Source organism: Rhipicephalus microplus, chromosome 7 (genome assembly GCF_043290135.1).
Source record: "Rhipicephalus microplus isolate Deutch F79 chromosome 7, USDA_Rmic, whole genome shotgun sequence".
NCBI classification, from domain to species: Eukaryota; Metazoa; Arthropoda; class Arachnida; order Ixodida; family Ixodidae; genus Rhipicephalus; species Rhipicephalus microplus.
In genome coordinates, this window is record NC_134706.1 from 80,919,539 (window position 1) to 80,940,356 (window position 20,818).

Here is a 20,818-nt window from a genome sequence, read left to right on the forward strand (position 1 = left end):
GTTATTTCAGATTAAAAGGGGAAACTTTACCAGGTTTAAGGATTCATTAGCACTAAAATGCCTTGTGCAGGGTGTGAATGTCGTCAACACAAATAGTTCCACTCACGCACACTAGTATTTTTCTCTGTTCACGGTATTGCTCGATGCAAAGAAAAATAATTAAAAAACGATGTTAGCCAGCATGCTATTCCTGCATCAAAATATTTCCCCGTGGGAACAAATGCAAGGAACTTCCTCGTGCTTAGATGGGCATGTTAAACAGCCCCGTATGGTAAAAATTAGACAGCCCTCCACTATGGTGTCCCTGGTAATCAAATCTTGGTTTTCACCTGTCCAACCCCATTAATAATTATTACCCCTCTATTAAAGGAGAATCGTTACGGCACCAGAAACGTGTTTCATGCGTATCACTGCTTTTATTTACACAGGAAATTGTTGAACCATAGTTGCGCTTGTTCATTTTGAACCTGATATAATTATTTGAAACGCACAAGTATTCCATACCAAGCACACAACAGCAGTGCAGTTGTTCTACGAAATATACAAATATTTGTACCACACAAATATTTTATATACATCGCACTAAAGCGATGCGGTTGTTCGTGGATAGATGTTACGATGTGAATTCACATATTTATGTCAACGATCATCGTCAGACAGCCCTGCCACGGTGGTCTAGTGGCTAAGGTACTCGGCTGCTGACCCGCAGCTCGCGGGTTCATATCCCGGCTGCGGCGGCTGCATTTCCGATGGAGGCGGAAATGTCATAGGCCCGTGTGCTCGGATTTGGGTGCACGTTAAAAAAACCCCAGGTGGTCAAAATTTCCGAAGCCCTCCACTACGGCATATCTCATAATCATATGGTGATTTTGGGGCATTAAACCCCACAAATCAATCAATCAACCGTCAGACGATCACTGTCAGACGACACTTTGAAGAGAGGCACACACTCCGCACAAGTCTGAAGCCAGAATGGCAATTAGGTACAAAACACGTTCTAGCCATTTCTGGAGCTATTCAGCTGTTTGCTGTCACCTTCGTCGATAGAATTGCATTAAACATTTGTGAACAAAAAGAACCTGGCTTCAAAACAGCGCGGTCACACATGCCAACTAAATGACCCAGAATCGGCAGCATGCACGTTTCGGCCGAGCGTGTCGCCGAGACTGAGACGGCTGACCCCGCTCGCCGTAGCACCATCTAAGAAGGCATCGATGAAGCTGGGAGATAACTGATAATGGCCTGAACATTATCTGGGCGCTCTGGGATTGCGCTTTACAACGTGTTGCGGGAAGACTGTCGGCAACTGTATATTCTTACACTGTGCTTGTAACTTGCAATGGTTCGAGAAAGTGGGCAACACGAAATAGAAAATGCGTGACACAAAAGACTGTGTGTCCTGGGTTATCTGTTCAGTGTTGTATTTTTGCACCTTAAATAATAGCTTAGACGAGAATGTTTATCTGTACTTCAGTTAAACCTTAACAAGTCAGTAAAAAAGGCGATTGACATCGTTGTGCCAAGATATATTTGTTCCAAAATATGGCTTTTCTTTATGGTGTAGTCGCCCACAAATTCATTTTTACATAATAGGAACTGCAAACCTTATCCAAATAATATGGGTGTGTGAAAAAAATCTTAATTGTATAAACTAAAATAATATTTCGAATAATTTTTTACCTTCCAGTCAGTCAGTTAAATATTGTATTTACTGGTGCATAACCTTCCTCTGCACATAGCCCGCACCTGCATCTTCAAGCCAATGTGAATTTCAAAAATAACTAAATAAATAAATAAAAATAAAAGATCCTGTAGCACTGCTGAACTATGCTTTTGTGTACAATGCAAAGAGCACATGCATGAGGATGGATGGATGGACAAAACTATTTAGAACCTGCAGATTAGCGACTAGGCTTAGGCCACCCGAGTGGTTGTGCTAAGGTTTAGTCTTTCTGCCACTTCCCGGGCCTGCTGGGTGGCCCACATCTGGTCAAGTTTTCAGCTAGCCGGAGCGTCGCGCCAACACGTCTCAACGAGGTCCGGGTTTTGGTGATTCGAAAGAACCACATGATTTTTCTTCTTGAGCTTCGGAATGGATAAATGCTCAGTTGCTATTTGAGGCGAGTGTTGCTTATGCTCGCTCGGCTCAGCCCAGCTACACAGTCCAGCAATGCCTGCATGTTGTTGTGAAGCCGCCTTTTTTGCATTACCATGAAGCTGTGCCATGAAGGGAACTTGCGCACTGAAATTCGCTGGTGACTCGCACCCCAACTATAGCTTTGAAAACTCTTTGTATCTGGCATGGATAACGACGTACAGGAGAAAATATAATTTTTGTGGAGACGCATTACTTGTCGGCATAAGTTAGAATGCTTAAAGCAAGCACAACACGTACACAAGCTGCTTCGTTATTTGTTTCATTATCTTGTCTGCTTTAATTTTTTTTACAAAACTGCTTAATACATTGGACCAACTACACTCGAACCTCACTATAACGAACTCCACAAAATTTGCAAAATAGTTTGCTATAGCCCAAATTCGCTATACGAAACTTCTCTGAAAAATTGCCAAACCCTGGTGTGAATAGGTCGGCAGCATGACAAGAACTGACAAGACATTTACTTGAACAAAAATACTTTTATTGAGGCCAAAAGAACCTGTTCAACGTGGCTTGTTCTTTTTTTCTTTTTGTTGATGGCGTGGCGTATAATGCCTTGCTCTGCCATGTCGAGGCATTCCACAAACTTTAGCCCGGTGCCTTCCATCGTGCTGCAATAGTGCCACGCAAAAGCCAAACCAGGCAAAGCCTCGCTAGAAGTTGGCAAGAGAATGTTTACGAAGACAGCATCTTCAACTTCCGCTGCTTCAATCCCGGTTCGCTGGCGTGTCTCACCTCCGCAGCGATTTCTGCGTCAGTCAGTTCGGCAACTGCTTCTGGCGCGTCGGTGTCACCAACGAAGTCATCCAGTGTGAGAGTGACCAAGGCATCGCCCACAAACCACGAAAGATCGCTCCACATTTCGTCAAGCTCGACAACCTCTTCAGAGCCTTCAACATTTTCAGTGGGCTCTTCAACTGCCTCAGCGCCAACGGTGAAGCCAGCGTGCTGAAAGCAGTTCGCGATCGACTTTTTCTTCATGCTCTCCCAAGCTGTCTTCAACATCTGTATGGCAACCAACAAGTCAATTTTCAGGTCTTCGTTAATTCGAAGACGAATGAGCAGCCGCTCGAAGCGCCTTTGCTTGTAAATCGCTTTGAAGGCGCGGATGATCCCTTGGTCTAGAGGCTGGGGCTTGGAGGTGATGTTGGACGGCAGAAACTTGAGCTCAATATTGCTCAATGGAATATCTGTGAAGTGTGTAGAGCAGTTGTCGACGAGGAGACACACTTTTCTGCCTTCATCCCCAAGCTGCGTATCCCACTCCCTCAACCATTTCCCTAACAACTCTCGTGTCATCCATGACTTTCATTTGGAAGCATAGGTGACTGGTAGGTCGCGGCAGCGTCTTATACAGTTCGGTGTCTTGAACTTGCCAATCATAAATGGACGAAGTTTTGTCGAGCCATCCATGTTCGTGGCAAGTAGGACCGTGATTCGAGCCTTGTTTTGCTTGCTACCATGACATTTCTGCCTGCGGGTGTCTAGAGTTTGGCGCGGCAGCATCTGCCAGAAGAAGCCCGTTTCGTCCACGTTGAAAATATCTTTTGCTTGATATCTGGCACGAATTTGAGGCCACTCTTCTTTCAGCCACTTGTCCATCGCTGCGGCGTTCGCCGACTCGCTTTTGCCCATGACAGCTTTTCCGACAATGTCGTACCGGTTTTTAAATCGTTGCAGCCACCCTGCACTGGCACTATAATCTTTGACATCAAGGATAAAAGCGAACTCTCTTGCTTTTTGGTGCAGCATTGGCCCTGACACAGGTATATTTCTAGGCCTTACTTCGACAAACCATTTATGAAGACATTCTTCGACTCGTTCGAAGACAGCGGGTCGAATACGCCGTGCGTTGGTGTTTTCCGCTGTCTTGCTGAACAATTTCCTTTTTCTGCTTCAGCATGTACTGCGAGGTATGTTGAGAGCATCAGCAACGACCGACTTCTTTTCACCTCTTTTGACACGGCAAATATTTTCCATTTTCCAGTTTCGTCGCATACGTCAAGGTAGTCCATTTCTTCTCGTTTCGCGCTATGGTGATCATGTACAACACTGCCTAGCACCGCAAAAATGCACAAACGAATAAAACACCACACACACCCACAACAAAGCAACCACTAGCCCGAAATGGCGGTATGCAAACTGACGCATCCACGTTGTCGATTGTCAAGGCCATTCAATCCTACCCCGCCGCGTCAGGCGCATGAGATTTTAGAAAAACGGCCGTATCCTTAGAGAGTGAACGTTGCCGATCTCGGAAGCCATGAAAAAAAATCGTTGTTTGCTGTATACGGCGCTACACCGCATGAGGCGCTACAGGCGCATCGGATGTAAACGCAGGTCCGCCTAACTGCCGCTGTACTGCGAGGAAGCCGAATATGCACTCCCGATGCGCTCGTATTCTGGTCCAGGAAATTCAGTATATCCATTGTGCGCCCAAGTTCGTTCGCTATAAAAAGGCTAAAATACGTACATGTAATTCTTTATACTTTCTGTCGGTAGTTCAACATAGCCAATAATTTGTTATATCCATGTTCGTTATATCGAGGTTTGACTGTATCCCACTATGTCACTATTGACAAAACACATTTCAAGACTCCTCTCTCCCCCACCCTTCTAAAAAAAATGCAGCTTATTTTTGTTACAGAAATCGTAAGACAAGTGCAAAGCATGTTGGTAATGAAGGCTGCATCAAAACTTTTGTTAAGGGGCTGAGTGTAGGCAAATATTGTCAGTACAAGCATACAGTAATGAATACACTCAAACCTCATTGCATCTTATACAAAAATAAGTTTGTTATATCTGAAAATTTGTTATAGAGGTTTATTCCTAACACTACGTACATTGCAAGACTATTTTTCATTTACTTTGTTAAAACCGATATTTTTTTATATCTAGATTCGTTATATCGAGGTTTGAGTGTATTCCTCAGTGCTGCTGTAGTGTAAGCACGATAGGCTCCATGTAGCGGGCACACAACAAACTCGATACACTTCTATTTTCTTGTGATCGGCGCTGGCATACTTTGTATAAGATTGTTTTTGAGTGCCCTATTGTAAAATCATATGTAATGCTGAGCATACGAAAGCCTTGTAAAATTGTTCTGGCTGCTAACAGCTATGGACTGCTCAAAAGGGTTTTGTTAGTTCGGTCAGCGTAATGCTTGAAGCTGTTGTATAAGTGTGTGCGCTTACACTGCTTTTGCTGTATGGTGTCTGCTCTGGCGAAAATAACAGGAGGACCCCAACGAATGCCTGGACAGGATGGGCTCCCTGCTGCGCGTCTACGGCACGGTGGTGCATAGCCTCGGCGACCAGGCTGTCCAGGTTGTCACCTGGGAGCTGCTCAGCGAGGTGAGACGAGACTGCTTGGTTCTTGGCTGGTTTATAAAAAAAAAAATGAAGTTTCGCGGTTCACCGGAACTGATGGCAAAGTTTCAGCGTGGCAGTGTAGATTCTTTGAAAGTATTGAGCGATGAACAAGACTAAAGAATACGTATTACCACACGCGCTAAACAAAGACTTGAGAAAGAAATAAACACTGGGAAGCAACGAATTCTGCTTTAAAAATTGGAAGCGGCCCTAATTCTTTTTGACGTAGGCATCTAGTAATGGTACTCGCTTCTCGAGATTCGTAGGCCCCGATGTATTCGTTGGGTGAACTTTGTTGTTCGTCGTGCTGTCAGTGCCAATCTCAAGAGGCCACATTGAAAGAAGCACGTGGTTGAGATCTGCTCTGCCAGGTGCTGCAAACAACTCCAGCTGCTCGCATGAAAACGGTCTGCTCTTTCAACGGACTCATTGAATAAGTTCTGGTTAATTATACATATAGTTGAACTGCCCTTGTTTCAAATGTAAACTTATGCTTCAATATCGTATGTATCTAATGCAACTCTTTAACTTGAAGCAGAACTGCTAAATTTCGTACGAGTTTTTTATTCTTTAGAAGACTTGCCAAACGTTCGGAAGACTGAACGTAGGTGCACAACCAGAAATACTTGGTATACAAACAGAAGTGTCACTCTGTGCTCAGGCCACCAATGAACGACTCGATTGGGTTGACATGACAGGGTAGCACAGCATCGAAAGAAACGGCCACTGTGAAGCACAATGCTCAAGTGCCTAGAACAGAAACTGTAAAGGACAAGTTGAGCGTTGGTAATTTACCTTTATTACAGTAGTAAAAATCCTGCTCTTGTCGTGAGAAGACTTTTGGTAAGCCAGGAAATGTGCAAAAAAGAAAGACTGGCAGCGATGTTGCCTGAATGTTCATGACGCCACCTCGATATGACCTAGATTTAGACAGCATCTTTTGGGGGCCTGCACTGTCCCTTATGAGCAAACATTAATTCTATGTGGTTTTAGGAAACCCGGTGACCTAATATGTCAATTTTGGCGGGAATTATGTTTAACTGATGTTATCAGAATCAAAATTTTTAACATTCATTCAGTTGTTCTGGTGGGAAAGCCCGAAACAAAATGGGTCACAAAAGTTTGAGGCTTTCAAAAAGTGAATTGCTTGTTAGGGTTTTTCAGTTAGTAGTGATCTGTTTCTGGATTTTCACCTGCTTTTTCTTTTTTCTGTCGTGTTTTCTTTTTTTCAGAACCTTCATGGAATGGCGAACTGTGTCCTTCAGGCAACCGAGTTCGCTCCCAGAAACTCTCTTCTTGTTTCAGGTGAGCTGACTTGGTCCGAATGGTCGCAGCGGCATTATCGATTCTTTCTGTTCTTAGTGTCTGTAGGGTCGGTTACAACATAAGTATATAAGCTTGCATCGTGGACGTATGGTAATATTCTAAAAGCTTGTGAATTTGGATTTTGCTGGACCAGGAAAAAATACTCCAATTAACCAAATGCAAAGTTCTCGAAATTCACAAAATCAACAAATAAGTGTCCATGGCATCAATGAATTTTTATTTTCTTGATGGGTATGTAAATTCAGCAGTTATTTTTTATAGGAGCGATGTAAAGGCCGCAATTTTTTATAAGAACGATGTAAAGGCCGCAATTCTGTTATTCAGTACTTCAATCTCAATGGCACAACACCCCCATGTGTAAAGCTAAAACGGGCTTTCATCCATCCTCTATGATGTCGATTGTCACGTCATATGGACCCAATGTCAACTATGATATTGTTATGTGATTTCGGCTGACTGAAACAGGGCATAGTGGGACATACCCAAGAAAGGTGCCTCAGACTAAGAGTGAAGAGGTGGACGTTGTCGGCGAGCTGCGTTGTGGCTGTGGACTGACTACTGTTATTTTCCACGTAACATTTTGGTGGAAGTGCTGGGTGCTCTTTTGACAATGGAGCTACGCAGTGGACGCCTCCTTAAGTCTGCTACCATGGCTCCGGGTGAGGATTCGGCTTTGCCACCTACCTCGGCAACGACAGCAACCCGGTACGTCGCCCTAACGCAACCCCGTGATCCCGGTACCTTTACTGGAGAGGACAATGCGAATGTGGACAAGTGGCTTAGTATGTACGAGCGCGTCGGCAAGCAATATGGCTGGGACCCAACCGTTATGCTTGCGAATGTCATTTTCTATCTTGGCAAGACCCCTCGCATCTGGTTTGAGACCCATGAGCACGAAATCACAAGCTGGGAAATGTTTAAACCACAGCTTCGCGACCTTTTTTGGCAACCCGTTTGGTCAACAGCTTGATGCCCGAAAGCAATTGGCCGTACGTACACAGACGTCCACTGAGCCCTACTTGACTTATATTCAAGACGTCTTAGCGTTGTGTCAAAGGGCCGATCCCAACATGACTGAGCCCGACAAGATTTCACACGTTTTAAAAGAAATCGCCGACGATGCGTTCAGCCTGCTTGTGCTTACGAACGAAACGACCATCGACGTCGTGATCAAAGAGTGCCGCCGTCTCGAGCAGGCGAAGAGTCGACACATTTTGCAGGAGTTCCAGCGCCTACCCAACACCGTGGCAACGTCGTCTTACGAAGCCACTCCTTGTCACCCGTCTACAACCGAAGACGTGACGCGCATCGTCCGGCGTGAGCTCGAGGCCGCTTACCCGGCTGCCAACAAACCGACGTTGCCCGACGCCTCAACGCCAGCTGTCTCCTTGATCCAGGCTGTTGTCCGCTAGGAATTCGCTAACTTGGGTATCCTGTCCACTGCACCCACCTTGGGTAATACTGATCCCTCGATAGCTTCTGTGGACACGAGGCGTCGCCGTCCGTACTCTATTCGAATCAGAAACCCGTCTGAATGGCGAATAGCTGATGATAAGCCAATCTGTTTCCGCTGTGGTCGCGCGGGACACATCGCTCGTTACTGCCGCAGCCAGTGGCCATCTATGTCTTCCGGCTCATACCCCACTTACAGTAACTCATTCCGTCCACTAAACCACCGTTATCCGACCCGCACTGAGTCTACAGCACTTACTGACCCTGAAGACTACGGCCACCCTGTCACGTCGTTGCCGCCGCCTCAAAGTCGCCCTTCTCGTTCAAATACGCGTCGCCGCTCTCCCTCGCCATCGTTTAACCGCCGCATGTCCCCAGAAAAGTAGGCTGCGCAGCTTCTGGAGGTGAAGCTGCCCTGTCGACCTTACCCAAAAATCCTCTGTTGCCCTTACGTTTGAACCAGAACACCCTAGAAGTATATGCTGATGGCACACCTGTTGAAGCTTTGGTAGATACGGGCGCTCACGTCTGTATTAGGAGTTTGCGTTTTCGTCGTCGCATGAAGGAGGTCCTTAAGCCCTACTTGACCAGTGTCGTCCAAGTTGCAGATGGCGCAACAGTCCCTGTCGTCGGTATGTGCACAACTCAACTTAGTGTAGCCGGTCATCAAGTGGTCGTCCTTTTTACCGTGCTTGCAACATGTCCCCACGACCTCATACTAGGCCTCGATTTTCTTGCCGCCAATTCTGCTCTGATTGATTGCTCCGCTGGTGTGCTCCGCCTTGAACTGCCACAAATCAGTGATGCCCCGTACCAACCTACATGCCGATTACAATGCAGCGACTTTGTTCACCTGCCCTCCAAAACTGTGACGTACATCGATTTTCTGTGCTCACCAGCTGTGCCCGACGGTGACTATTACGCTACGCCTCTTACCGACGTGCTCCTTGCACACAATGTTACAATGCCCTACACAGTGCTCAGCATCACAGATAACAAAACTTGTCTACCACTTGTAAATTTCGGCTACATGAATCATGTGCTTCTACAAGGCATTTCCTTGGCCCACCTGTGTCCGTTGCTCGATTCACAAATTGAAGTGCTTGCCTTAGACACCTTTATTTCACCGCAGCGCACACCACTCGCAACACATTCGGGCAGCCGTCAAATCGCAAACATGATCGCCACTGATCTTCTGCCTCCGCAAGTTGAAGCCCTACAACATCTTCTCGAGGCCTACCAGGATATTTTCGATTTTGGCAACCAACCTCTAGGGCAGACGTCCTTTGTCCAGCATCGCATACACACAGGTGATGCCAACCCTGTTCACTGCCGTCCCTACAGAGTGTCTGCTTTTGAGCGGAGCATCATTCAGAAGGAGGTGAATAAGATGCTAGCGAAGGACATTATTGAACCATCCTCCAGTCCCTGGGCATCCCCGGTGGTATTAGTTAAAAAGGACGGATCGTAGCGATCTTGTGTGGACTATCGCTACCATAACAATATCACCAAGAAAGGCGCATATTCTCTGCCCCGAATTGACGAGGCCCTTGATTGCCTCCATGGTGCCGCCTACTTTTCTTCCATCGATCTTCGTTCTGGTTATTGGCAGATTGCCGTGGACCCTATGGACCGAGAGAAGACTGCTTTTGTAACACCCGATGGCCTCTACCAAATCAAAGTCATGCCTTTCGGCTTATGTAATGCCCCCGCGCCTTTGAACGAATGATGGACTCCCTGCTCCATGGATTCAAGTGGTCTACCTGTCTTTGTAATCTTTATCTGGATGACGTAATTGTGTTTGCTCCCACTTTTGAAGCATACCTTGAGAGACTGTAGAAAATTCTTGATGTATTCTGCCTCGCCGGCCTTCAGCTGAATTCATCCAAGTGCCGGTTTGGTCACCGTTGCATTACAATGCTTGGACATATTGTTGACCCTTACGGCGTACAGCCTGACCCAGAACAAGTTCGAGCTGTGAAGGACTTTCCTGTGCCAAAAACCGCCAAAGATGTCCGCAGCTTTGTGGGGCTCTGCTCCTACTTTCGGCGGTTCATCAAGAACTTTGCTCGGCCCCTAACAGATTTACTCAAACCAGATGAGACATTTACCTGGGGTCCCTCGCAAGCAGCAGCATTCTCCGACCTGACCACTTTGCTCGCTTCCTCTCCTGTTCTGGCTCACTTCGACCCTACGGCACCGACCGAAGTCCGCACCGATGCCAGCGGTTACGGAATAGGCGCCGTGTTGGCTCAGCAACAACGTGGGCAGCATCGTGTGATAGCTTATGCCAGCAGGCTGCTGTCCCCCTCGAAGCGTAATTATTCCATCACAGAGCGGGAATGCCTAGCGTTGGTGTGGGCAGTCGCGAAATTTCGCCCTTACTTATACGGCCGACCATTTATAGTTCTCGCTGACCACCACGCTCTTTGCTGGCTCGCCTCCCTCAAAGATCCCACAGGTCGTCTCGCCCGCTGGGCACTCCGCCTCCAAGAGTATTCTTACACCGTAGTGTATAAATCAGGAAAACTGCACAAAGATGTGGATTGTCTGTCGCGCTACCCTGTGGGCAACTGCGATCCTACGAGCACTGATTCTCTGGGTTGCGTCCTTTCCATCTGCCAGCTGCTTCATCTCGGGGACGAGCAGCGTCGCGATCCGGATATCAGCCGCCTAATACAACAGCTGGAATCTTCACCGCAAGACGCTTCTGTTCGCATGTTTAGCTTAAAAAACCACACCTTATATCGGCGTAATTTATCGCCCAATGGTCCCGACCTACTTCTGGTCATACCAAAGCACCTGCGCTCCACAGTCCTACGCGAGCTCCATGACGCGCCAACCGCGGGTCACCTTGGCGTCTCTCGCACATATGACCGTGTGCGCCGCCGCTTCTACTGGCCTGGCCTTTCACGCTCTGTACGTCGTTATGTCAACGCTTTCGAAATTTGCCAGCATCGCAAAAAACCGTCGGGGCTCCCTTCCGGATATCTTCAGCCCATCGACATCCCATCGGAGCCATTCTTCCGTGTTGGTTTGGACCTTCTTGGTCCTTTCCCAATATCCGCCTCCGGAAACAAGTGGGTCGCGGTTGCTACAGATTACGCGACCCGTTATGCGGTTATGCGAGCCATGCCGACGTCGCTGATTTTCTACTACGCGATCTCATTATAGTGCATGGAGCCCCTCGTCAACTGCTGACAGACCGAGGCCGTACGTTCCTTTCGAAAGTGGTTGACGATATCCTGCGTTCCTGCTATACCCAACATAAGCTCACGACATAGTACCATCCCCAGACAGACGAGCTTACAGAACGTTTAAACCGCACCCTGACAGACATGCTATCGAAATACGTCTTGGCCGACCATCGTGATTGGGACCTTGCACTACCCTACGTGACGTTCGCATACAATTCCTCCCGGCATGACACTGCTGGGTACTCTCCATTTTACCTTCTGTTTGGACGCGAATCAACATTGCCGTTGGATACCTTCCTGAACTTACAGCGCAACACCAGGAAAAATACAGGACAGGGAAGGAGCAAAAGAGAATGAAAAGACGGCGCTGTCTTTTGCTCCTTCCCTGTCCTGTATTTTTTCTGGTGTTGCGCTGTAAGTAAGTTCACGATGGATCCTAACCAACTGGCCCAACTAACCGTCTTACTACAGGATACCTTCCTGCTAGCCGCTGCGCAGTCTACTTCTGAGTATGCACGCGACGCTAATACCCGAGCTGGCCATGCTCGTCAGCTTGCCCGCAGCAGTTAATGGCGTCCCAAGACTCGCAGAAGCATCGTTACGACGAACGGCATCGCGACGAACACTTTCCGACAGGTTCCCTCGTTCTTCTTTGGTCCCCTACGTGACATGCAGGCCTTTCAGAGAATCTTCCCTCTCGTTTCACGGGTCCATACCGCGTGCTTAGACGAGTGACCGACAGTACATATGAAATTGTCCCTGATAATCTATCAACCTCTTCTGCTCTGCTGTCCCGGGACATCGTCCTTGTATCAAGGCTCAAGCGTTACCACACTGCTCCTGCTGTGGCCCTGTAAACGCGTGGGTCGTGTTACGTGATTTCGGCTGACTGAAACAGGGCGTAGTGGGACATACCCAAGAAAGGTGCCTCAGACTGAGAGTGAAGAGGTGGACGTTGTCGGTGAGCTGCGTTGTAGCTGCAGACTGACTACTGTTATTTTCCACATAACAATATCATTCTGGCATTGCCAGCTCGACGCTCGGGCACAGTGGTGACATCCCGGAAGTTGGAGGTCACTTTCAAGTCCCCTTAGATGATGTCAATGTCACAAGGTGCAAAGTACAGTGCTGCATTGCATGCGCAAACTTCAAAATTTATATACATTACCTTCAAAGCTATATTTGTTGTTGTGATTTGGTAGATAATAGTTTAATATTGGTGATAACGTACCCAATAAGCAACATGCGTCCCAAACAACAACTGAGCACTTATTAATTTCGGAGCTCAAGAAGAAAAGTCACATGGCTCTTTTCGGTCACCAAAACCCGGACCTCGTTGAAATGCATTGGTGCGACGCTCTGGCTAGCTCAGAACCAGAAGACCAAAGTACTGTTCAACCCCTTCACTGGGAAGCATTTCCTGCCCCCTACATGATGTTTCTCTTGTAAGCAGGGTACTATGTTCCCCTTTCTTGATAAACCCCCATTTCGTTGCAAGCGCACTGGTGTCTGTTATACTCATTTGTCTCTTACATCAGGGTCTCTTGTAATGGGGTTGGACTGTACTCGGCCAGGGATGAGGCCGAAATTCGGATGTTTCGAGAACTTTTCAGCCGCGAGATGGGTGATATGAAGTTGGTTACTAATACCATCGACCGACAGCCAGCACAAGGCTGCTCTGGAAGCTTTGAAAGTATGTGCACAACCAGCGCACACGCAGTCAGAACTGGAGTTATCGTTTGCCATGACTGCTATGGACTGAGCAGCGGTCGATATTGTCGCAATCATCTTTGATGACTACAAAACTTCCAAAGTGCATGGGCAGTGACTGCTGACACAGGCAAAGTGACGCTGTTTGACGCAACCACTGTCCATAAAACTGCAGTGGACATCATCATAGGGGGCACCAATGTAGTTTAGAAGGCACATGCACAGCCAGTGCACGCTAATTGTAAATGGAAGTACGTTGTAGGGTGCCAAGTAAGGCGACTTGGTTAACATTTATTTTAAGAGCTCTTAACTATGCGTAAGTGTGCATAATTGAACGTAAGATGAGGGAAGACTAGATGTGCACATCCTGTCTTCTCTCATCCTTGGTCTCGTATCTACTAGGGCAGTTAATAAGCTTTTTAAATGGTATGAAAAAGAAACTACAGCAGATTCAGTAAACAGAAGTCTGTTAGCAGAACTGCTGATTAAATGGAACAACTGCATCCAGCACGATTGGTTTCGTACCTGAATTCTGCACCCCTGTCCATCTCGCACTACACCGAACACCTTTTCCTGGTCCCTTCAAGTTTCGTTTAACAAGAGTCTACGGTACTTCGCTTGCTGCACCTGCTGCGCACGATACCATGGTAGCTATGTTGTCGGTGTGATCATTGACAGTGACTATGCAGCTCTGAAGGTACATGGCTAGTGCAGTGGTAGGTTAAAGGTGATAAGGTCACAAAAAGCATGAATAATTTTGCCGTTCTTGTCGTTCACTATGGTGGAGCAGAGGACTTCACCACTTAGTTTTCAGTTGGCCTCAAGCTGAACTCTGATGGGCGCATTTGTGGCAGCCAACTGCTCCATCCCTTATTAATTCTTTCGGGACTGTCCCAGGAAGACACATGCGAGTTCTTTCAATGGTAATAAATGTTTTGTGCATATATTGTGGTTTGAAGTGAATTTCGCTAGTTTTTTGGTGACATGAAATTTCAGGTGATGCAGATGTCACTCCCCTGTGAGATTCGTATCACGGAGATCATACTGTGTATACGCATATTCATGGTGGTTGATCTCGCAGGCTATTTTGAGTGCGAAACTTCATGTCAGTGCCCCTTTAAAGGGGCCCTGCGACACAAATTAAGTGTGTTGTTTTCATCGCTTATCTGAAACTGCGGAATGCACTGATATCGTTGCACGAGTAGCAAGGATTTCTGTTTAGAAATACGAAAGTGTGAAAACATCTGCAAAACAACACTAGGAACGCTGCACAACGACGAGGCGAGTCATCCGGTATGTCCCTGTAAGACGTGCAATAATTGGAAACTGCCTTTGACGTCAGTGGAAGAGTGAAACGCAAAAGGGAACATTTTTTTCTTGTCTGCTGGGGTTAATAGCTTCTGTTACTGTGTATCGATTTCGATAAATTTTTTTGCATTCATCTCAGCATTCGGCAGCGCTACACAAGCTGCAGTGTAGTAGGGCCCCTTTAAAATGTTGCAGGGCCCCTTTCAACTAGAATAAAGCAATGCTGCCGAAAGCATAGCAGTTAGAGGTGTCGCGTAACTTTGGCTTGTTTGCCACCACTGAGTGTATTCTTTGCTCTCCTCCGCACGACCTTGACCCTCTCCCTGGTGTGTTCTTTGTGCAGCCAACCAGACGGTGGTGCTCTTGTGCAACCTGACGGGTCAGTGCCCTCCGTCTCTGGTGGACCTGCTGCACCTGCAGGCGCAGTTGGTGCTGTCCGAGGCACACACCCTGTCTCTGCTGCGACTGCTTGGGTCACTCGTTCAGCACCTGGGACCCCAGGTCAGTGGGACTTGAGCCTTTGCCGATTGTTGTCAAATGCAGCACTGCCTGAGCTGTCTTGTTTTCTTGCGCTTACCTGACCTGCCCCTGCATACGGCCCTCGGCACAGCTCCCAACTACTGTGCACGAGAAAATTTGAGAGCAAAACTCTGTATGGCTAGTGGGTGGGAAAATGTGATGGTGAGTGAGTGCACAGAAACCGAAGTAGAACCCTAGGAGACAAAAATATTTTCAACATAATTGCTACTTAAATGGGACAAGTGCCTCTAATATGATTGTTTCCTTTCTTGAATTTTGCATCTCTGTTCATCTCAGTAAACGGTACTCTTCTTAAACTGAGCAGATTTTTCGGATTCCTTCAGGTTATGTTTAATGAGGGTCTACGGTACAGGTCTACCCACCTATTTAGAAGCCCTGTTGCCAGGAATGCAGCATAACTACGCTCTAAGAAGTACCATAAAAGATCGAAATATAGGTTAAATAAAAAAAAATCAATGAAAGTCGATCCTCGTCTTATGTACCGGTCATTGGCAGAAAGAAATTTGAAAGTTTTGCAACATCGGGCTGCCGAAGTGAAACTCCTCCATTGCCATCATGAGCATTAGCAGCGGCGTCATTGGGCAAGGCTAGGCAAGGCCTGCAGTGTTCTAGCAATTCTATTTTGCCTTGTTATCCGCTGTCAGTCTGCTGTTTTCAATTTCCTTCATAAATGAATGGTAGTTGACAGCAGGTTCGTCATAGGGCTTCGTCGGAAGCATTGCTACATGATGTGACACATGGGCAATGCTGATGAAACTCTAATCTGGTTTGATATGCCCTCGAACTGCACTGTGATCGCTAAAAGATCCAAGCAAGTGAAGCTCTTGACAGCGGGCAACGAGCCTTCTCGATTTACAGTGATGCTCACATGCACCGCCTATACAAAGAAGCTGCCCCCCTTATGTCATTTTCAAGAAAAAAGGGCTATCAAGAAGACTTTCCCCGGGATGTTATCATGAGAGGAAACAAAAAAGGGTTCGTCAGGGAGGCCCTCATGCTTGAATAGATCCGGCGCGTAAGAAATCGGCGACCCGGTGTGCTTTTTCAGCGACTGAGCATGTTTCCCGGATTTCCCAGATAGTGAATGCTGCATCTGCCATTTCTTTCTCGTAGATTCCACTACCATTGGTGTCGCTGGCCTTCGAGAGCCGCTGGTGTCGCAGCCCACGGGCACGAGTGCAGGCACAGCTGTTGTCGGTGCAGCATTCCATGCTGAAGCTGAAGAGCGTGGCCATCGTGGAGGAGGCCTACCGGTGCCTGGTGCAGAGCCTGGACGCGACCAACATGGCGGCCACAGCCCTGGCACCCCTGTGCTCCCTCAGCCAGGTGGCCAACGCCCGACACTCCATCATAGGGGTGAGCAACATTGGCCCTCCTGAAAACAATGTACACTCAAACCTCGATATAGCGAACCCAGGTGTAATAAAATATTAGTGATAACGAAATAATAAATAATCATGCAATAGACATAGTGTTAGGCATATATAATAATAATGACTTTTTAGATACATAAGTGTTATTTTCGTGTAAAATGCAACTTCGTTATTATGAGGTATGAGTGTACTCGCTACCATAGGTTGGCAAACTCACTGGTGAGCTGACTCGTTCGGGCTAACTCAAACTTTGATCAAGCCGTGAGTCTGAGTAAGTCCTGTTCAGAAAAAATTTGGCAAGTCTGATATTGAGCGAGCACTAAGTGCAAGGTATATTTCCTGAATAAGTCCACGTGAGCTCTACTTTTTTTTTTTATTGCCAAACTATGCTCACATTAGTGCATGTGTTTCCTGGGTAGCAAGTAGGAAGAAACATTTTTGTGGCTGTCGATCATGGCTTTTGTGGCACAAAGAATAAACTAGATGAGTGTACTCAGAAGTAGCAGGACAACGTGCTACAATGAAACCCTAATTATGCGACTTTCAAGGGACCATGCAAAACTGTCGTATAATCCGGGCATTGTATAATCTAAAAACAAAGGTTATAGGCAGTTACACTCAGCCTTACCCCAAAAAAACGGGTACAGACCGCCTGAATAAAACCAAGGCAAGGCCTTGTGCCTCTGCACTAGGTCGTGCCTTGGTTTTATTCAGGCGGTGCCACGCAGCTTCGCGGCCAAATGTCACTGCTGGCACTACCGCGGTAACCATAATGATTGCGATGATAACGTGCGAGTGCTGCGCCACCTACCGCTTACCGCCTGCTAGCCCTAAATGTGTCTTATCTACGAAGCACGTGTGTTCCACGAGGAACATATGACTTTACAAGGGGTGACAGCACCCCACTGCATGCACGCAATCTAGATGCATATGGAAATGCATGCACTTCCACGAGAATAAATTTTTCGTTCTAAGAAGACAATCTGTTTATTCAATTGTTAACCCAGTGGAACGCAAGTTCATATTTTGCACTCGTGAATATTTGGACGATGTCTGATGTATAGGTGGTTTTTATATTTCGGACTTAATCTGAAAGCTGTCGTAAGATCCAGGGTTGGCGTAAAATTCAGTTGTATAATCAAGGTTTCCTTTACTGCCTAATGTCGTTAACTTGCCACATACCGAAAAAATTTGAGCAAGCAAGTCACGAAATGCGTGCCGCCTTTAATGCTGGCTGTCAAGTACTCATGAGGAACATAGCTTTCAGCATGAAAAATCTAGCGCAGTCTCGTCTGAGGTAGTTTATGCTAGAACCGATTGTCTTGTAGCTAAAATAAACAAATTCACTTCTTTGTTCTTTTTCGCCTGGCTGAGGCAACTTCTATCTTCAATAATTTTGTTTATTTGGTGTGTAAGTGCTCAGGACGTGGGCTACGAAAGGTGCGTAGTTCTGAGTAGGTTTTCCATCGCAAGGTCTTCGCTTCTGTGGCATGTGGAGAATTCTCGACATACATAAAAGTATGCATTAAAGGTGCATCTTAGATATTTTAATTGAGGAATCATGTAAAGGTTGCTATTTCTAAGCAAGAAAATGAAAACAATTTATTTGTTGGCCATTTCATAATTCCGGCAATAAAGGGTCAATACATTACTTCTATGGGGATTTTACCAGGACCAAACTGATTCGTCGTAACACGCGAATTATTAAGAAACCGGGGGACGTATAATCGAAATTCCACTGTATATGTATTTGCTCTTATAAGAATCACAATTTTTTCTTTTCTTCAGAAAGTTTATGCAAATTTTCGGAGTTACGCTCAAAAATATTTTAAATTATATACCGTATTTACTCGCGTAATTCTTGCTCTCGCATAATTGTTGCACCCCCCACATTGCGCTCAAAAATACGATTTCTTTTTTTCCTCGAGTAATTATCGCACTCCCAAAAATTGCCTCGATAATGTCGTCTGCTTGATCTAACTATTGATGATGATAGCACTATCTGGCGCCATCTCTTAAGCATCAAGCGTACTATTATTGCACGGAGATTCAATTCAAGCCAAGCCATTGTAGCAAGTGTGCGTTGCGGCGTGTTTTGTATGTTGTGTCTGTAATCTTCTGACGTTATGGGGCAGTATGAAAGCTTCACAGCTGCTTTCTAGTTGAAAGTGATTGATCAACACTAAACAACGGCAACAGGGCCGCCGGTAGGCCCTTCGGAGTAGACGAGTTTTGTGTTTGCTACTGGTGACGGCAGGTGAAAGCCACCAAAACGCAGTGAGCCTGCCATGTGCCTAAGACTGGGATCGATAATTAACTATTTCTTCAGAAGGAAACTGCCGACGATGCTGTTAAATAGCCATCAGCTCAATACTGACGTCCTACGCTTACCTTTGGAGGGCTCCTGTTGAGGGACGAACGCTACCGCTACGCCCGCAACGCCCACAAGCTTTGCGTGTGGTATTCTAATTCTCGACTATTTGCTTACACTTTTTGTGTCTCAAATAAATCTTGCCTTGTGTTGAACCTCTGCTTTTATTGTTTAGGTAAGTTTTAATTAGCACTTCTCAAAGCTTGCTGTGGGTTGCTGGTGTGAGAATCCCGATTTGCTACCACTTCGTTTTCTTTTTCGCTCTGTACGTTTCCGTGGAAAGTTTTCCCCGCGTAATTCTCGCACCCCCCAACTTTGCATCGGTTTTCTGCCAAAAAAGTTGCAAGGATTATGCGAGTAAATACGGTAGGTGCTGCATAAATTGCGCACCGTCCTTTTTTATTTTTCTCTCACAATCAAGACCGGGTCAGGATCGGATTTCTTAACTGCACTTCACTTCGTTTAGCCTTCCTCGCGCTAGCCAATTGAGATCAAGAAACTCGTTTGAAATTGGACTTGAAAGTGCACCTTATAGCATAAGCTTCAAATCGGATTCAGCAGAGTTCAGCTAAAGCAGATAAAGGATATATTTTTATGTGCAGACTTTGCTCATCTATTCTAGAAAATCTTCTTGATTTTAAGCTCTACACGTGTGTTCACGAGTTGATACCATTCACTTGATGTTGGGCTTCCTTCCTACTCCCAGATGTGGGCCCTGAAGCCAGCCTTCTTCGACCTCCTTCTCGAGTACCTGACACCAGTCAGTGACGTCTGGCACGGATCGCCCAGCACCCAGTATGCCATGCTTTACCTGCTGCACTCACACAGCCAGAGGTAATGTTTTTGTGAAGGCTTACCATTGTAAAGCTTGAGAGTCCACACTTTTCTGCGCACTTTGTTTTATGTTTGCTGTATCTGCACCCATTTGTTGAGAATTTTAAGGCTGTGCTCGGGTGACTGGTGCCAAAAAATGTCATTTATGGTTATCACCAGTGATTACAGTCTACTCTCGTTAGAATGGATTGTGAAAATCTAACATGAGTCTAATTCGAAGTTCACAGTATTCAGGTGCCACGCTGGTGGGGGGATTCGCGTTGCCGTGCGACAATCGTTTCAGTTTCACTCAACAGTATGAGGCGGGCAAGTTTCGCTGATACAGTGGAACCTGCTTATAACAAACTTTCGTACTACGAATTCCTCGATATAACAAAGTTTTTCTATTCCCCGTCGTTGCTCTATTGAAGCACATGTATTCGTGACCGCTATGTAACGAAGTAACAGCTGGAGGCGAGCTTGATATAACGAATTTCGCCTATGGACAATCTAAGAATTTTGTCCCGGATTTTGTCATTTTGGTACGAGCATGCATCTTCTGCTGGCGACCCGCCGCCGCCAAAGCGCAAAATGGCACGCTCGTGGTCCCAGGGACAACCTAGCGAGAGGGAGCGCTCGTGCAGCCGGGCCTGCGCCCCACGAGGCGGTGTTGCTGCCGTTCTTGCCACCGCGGGTACATGCGCGGATGTGTCCCACCTCCTCTTAACCAAAAGCAAAAAAGGAAACTACTTTTGCATTGGTGGTGCCATGCCTCTTTAGTGTCACATATGTGGGGCCACGCTGAATATGGAGGGGAATTCACCAAATAGTTTTTCGGGGTATCCGTGTTGTTTGCTTTTCGTTTTTGACGCCGTGCATTCATGCATGCATGGTTTCACTGCGTGTGCATGGTGTGGCCCCCGACAACGTTCAGCTTTGCCTTTTTTTTTCTTTATCCTTTCCTTTTTTAAATGCGGACAACCATGTCATCACTGCCTAAAGTATGGCAGATTACGCGCTGATGGAAGCTCTCTTAAACGACAATGACGACGGATCTTCAAAGGTCGACTCATCACGTCAAAGGTCGACTCATCACGTCATCACGACTTCAAGGCCGTCTAACAAGTTGAATTGGCAAATTACGAGGTTTCTTCAATTCACTCTGTTCTTGTAATTTGTGTAAAATTACGCGGGGTTGG

At 46.4% G+C, this 20,818-nt stretch overlaps 1 protein-coding gene across 4 annotated transcripts in view; it reads left to right on the top strand.

Annotated features, from left to right (window-relative positions):
- The window catches only part of nonC (serine/threonine-protein kinase Smg1), a 195,597-nt gene that overhangs the window by 14,005 nt on the left and 160,774 nt on the right, over positions 1-20,818 (top strand). For all 4 annotated transcript variants that reach the window (XM_075869329.1, XM_075869330.1, XM_037430511.2 and 1 more), the window contains 5 exons: positions 5,395-5,511; positions 6,762-6,834; positions 14,866-15,023; positions 16,176-16,418; positions 19,513-19,640. In XM_075869329.1, coding sequence (XP_075725444.1) covers positions 5,395-5,511; positions 6,762-6,834; positions 14,866-15,023; positions 16,176-16,418; positions 19,513-19,640 — 719 coding nt within the window. The remainder of the gene's footprint in view (positions 1-5,394; positions 5,512-6,761; positions 6,835-14,865; positions 15,024-16,175; positions 16,419-19,512; positions 19,641-20,818) is intronic.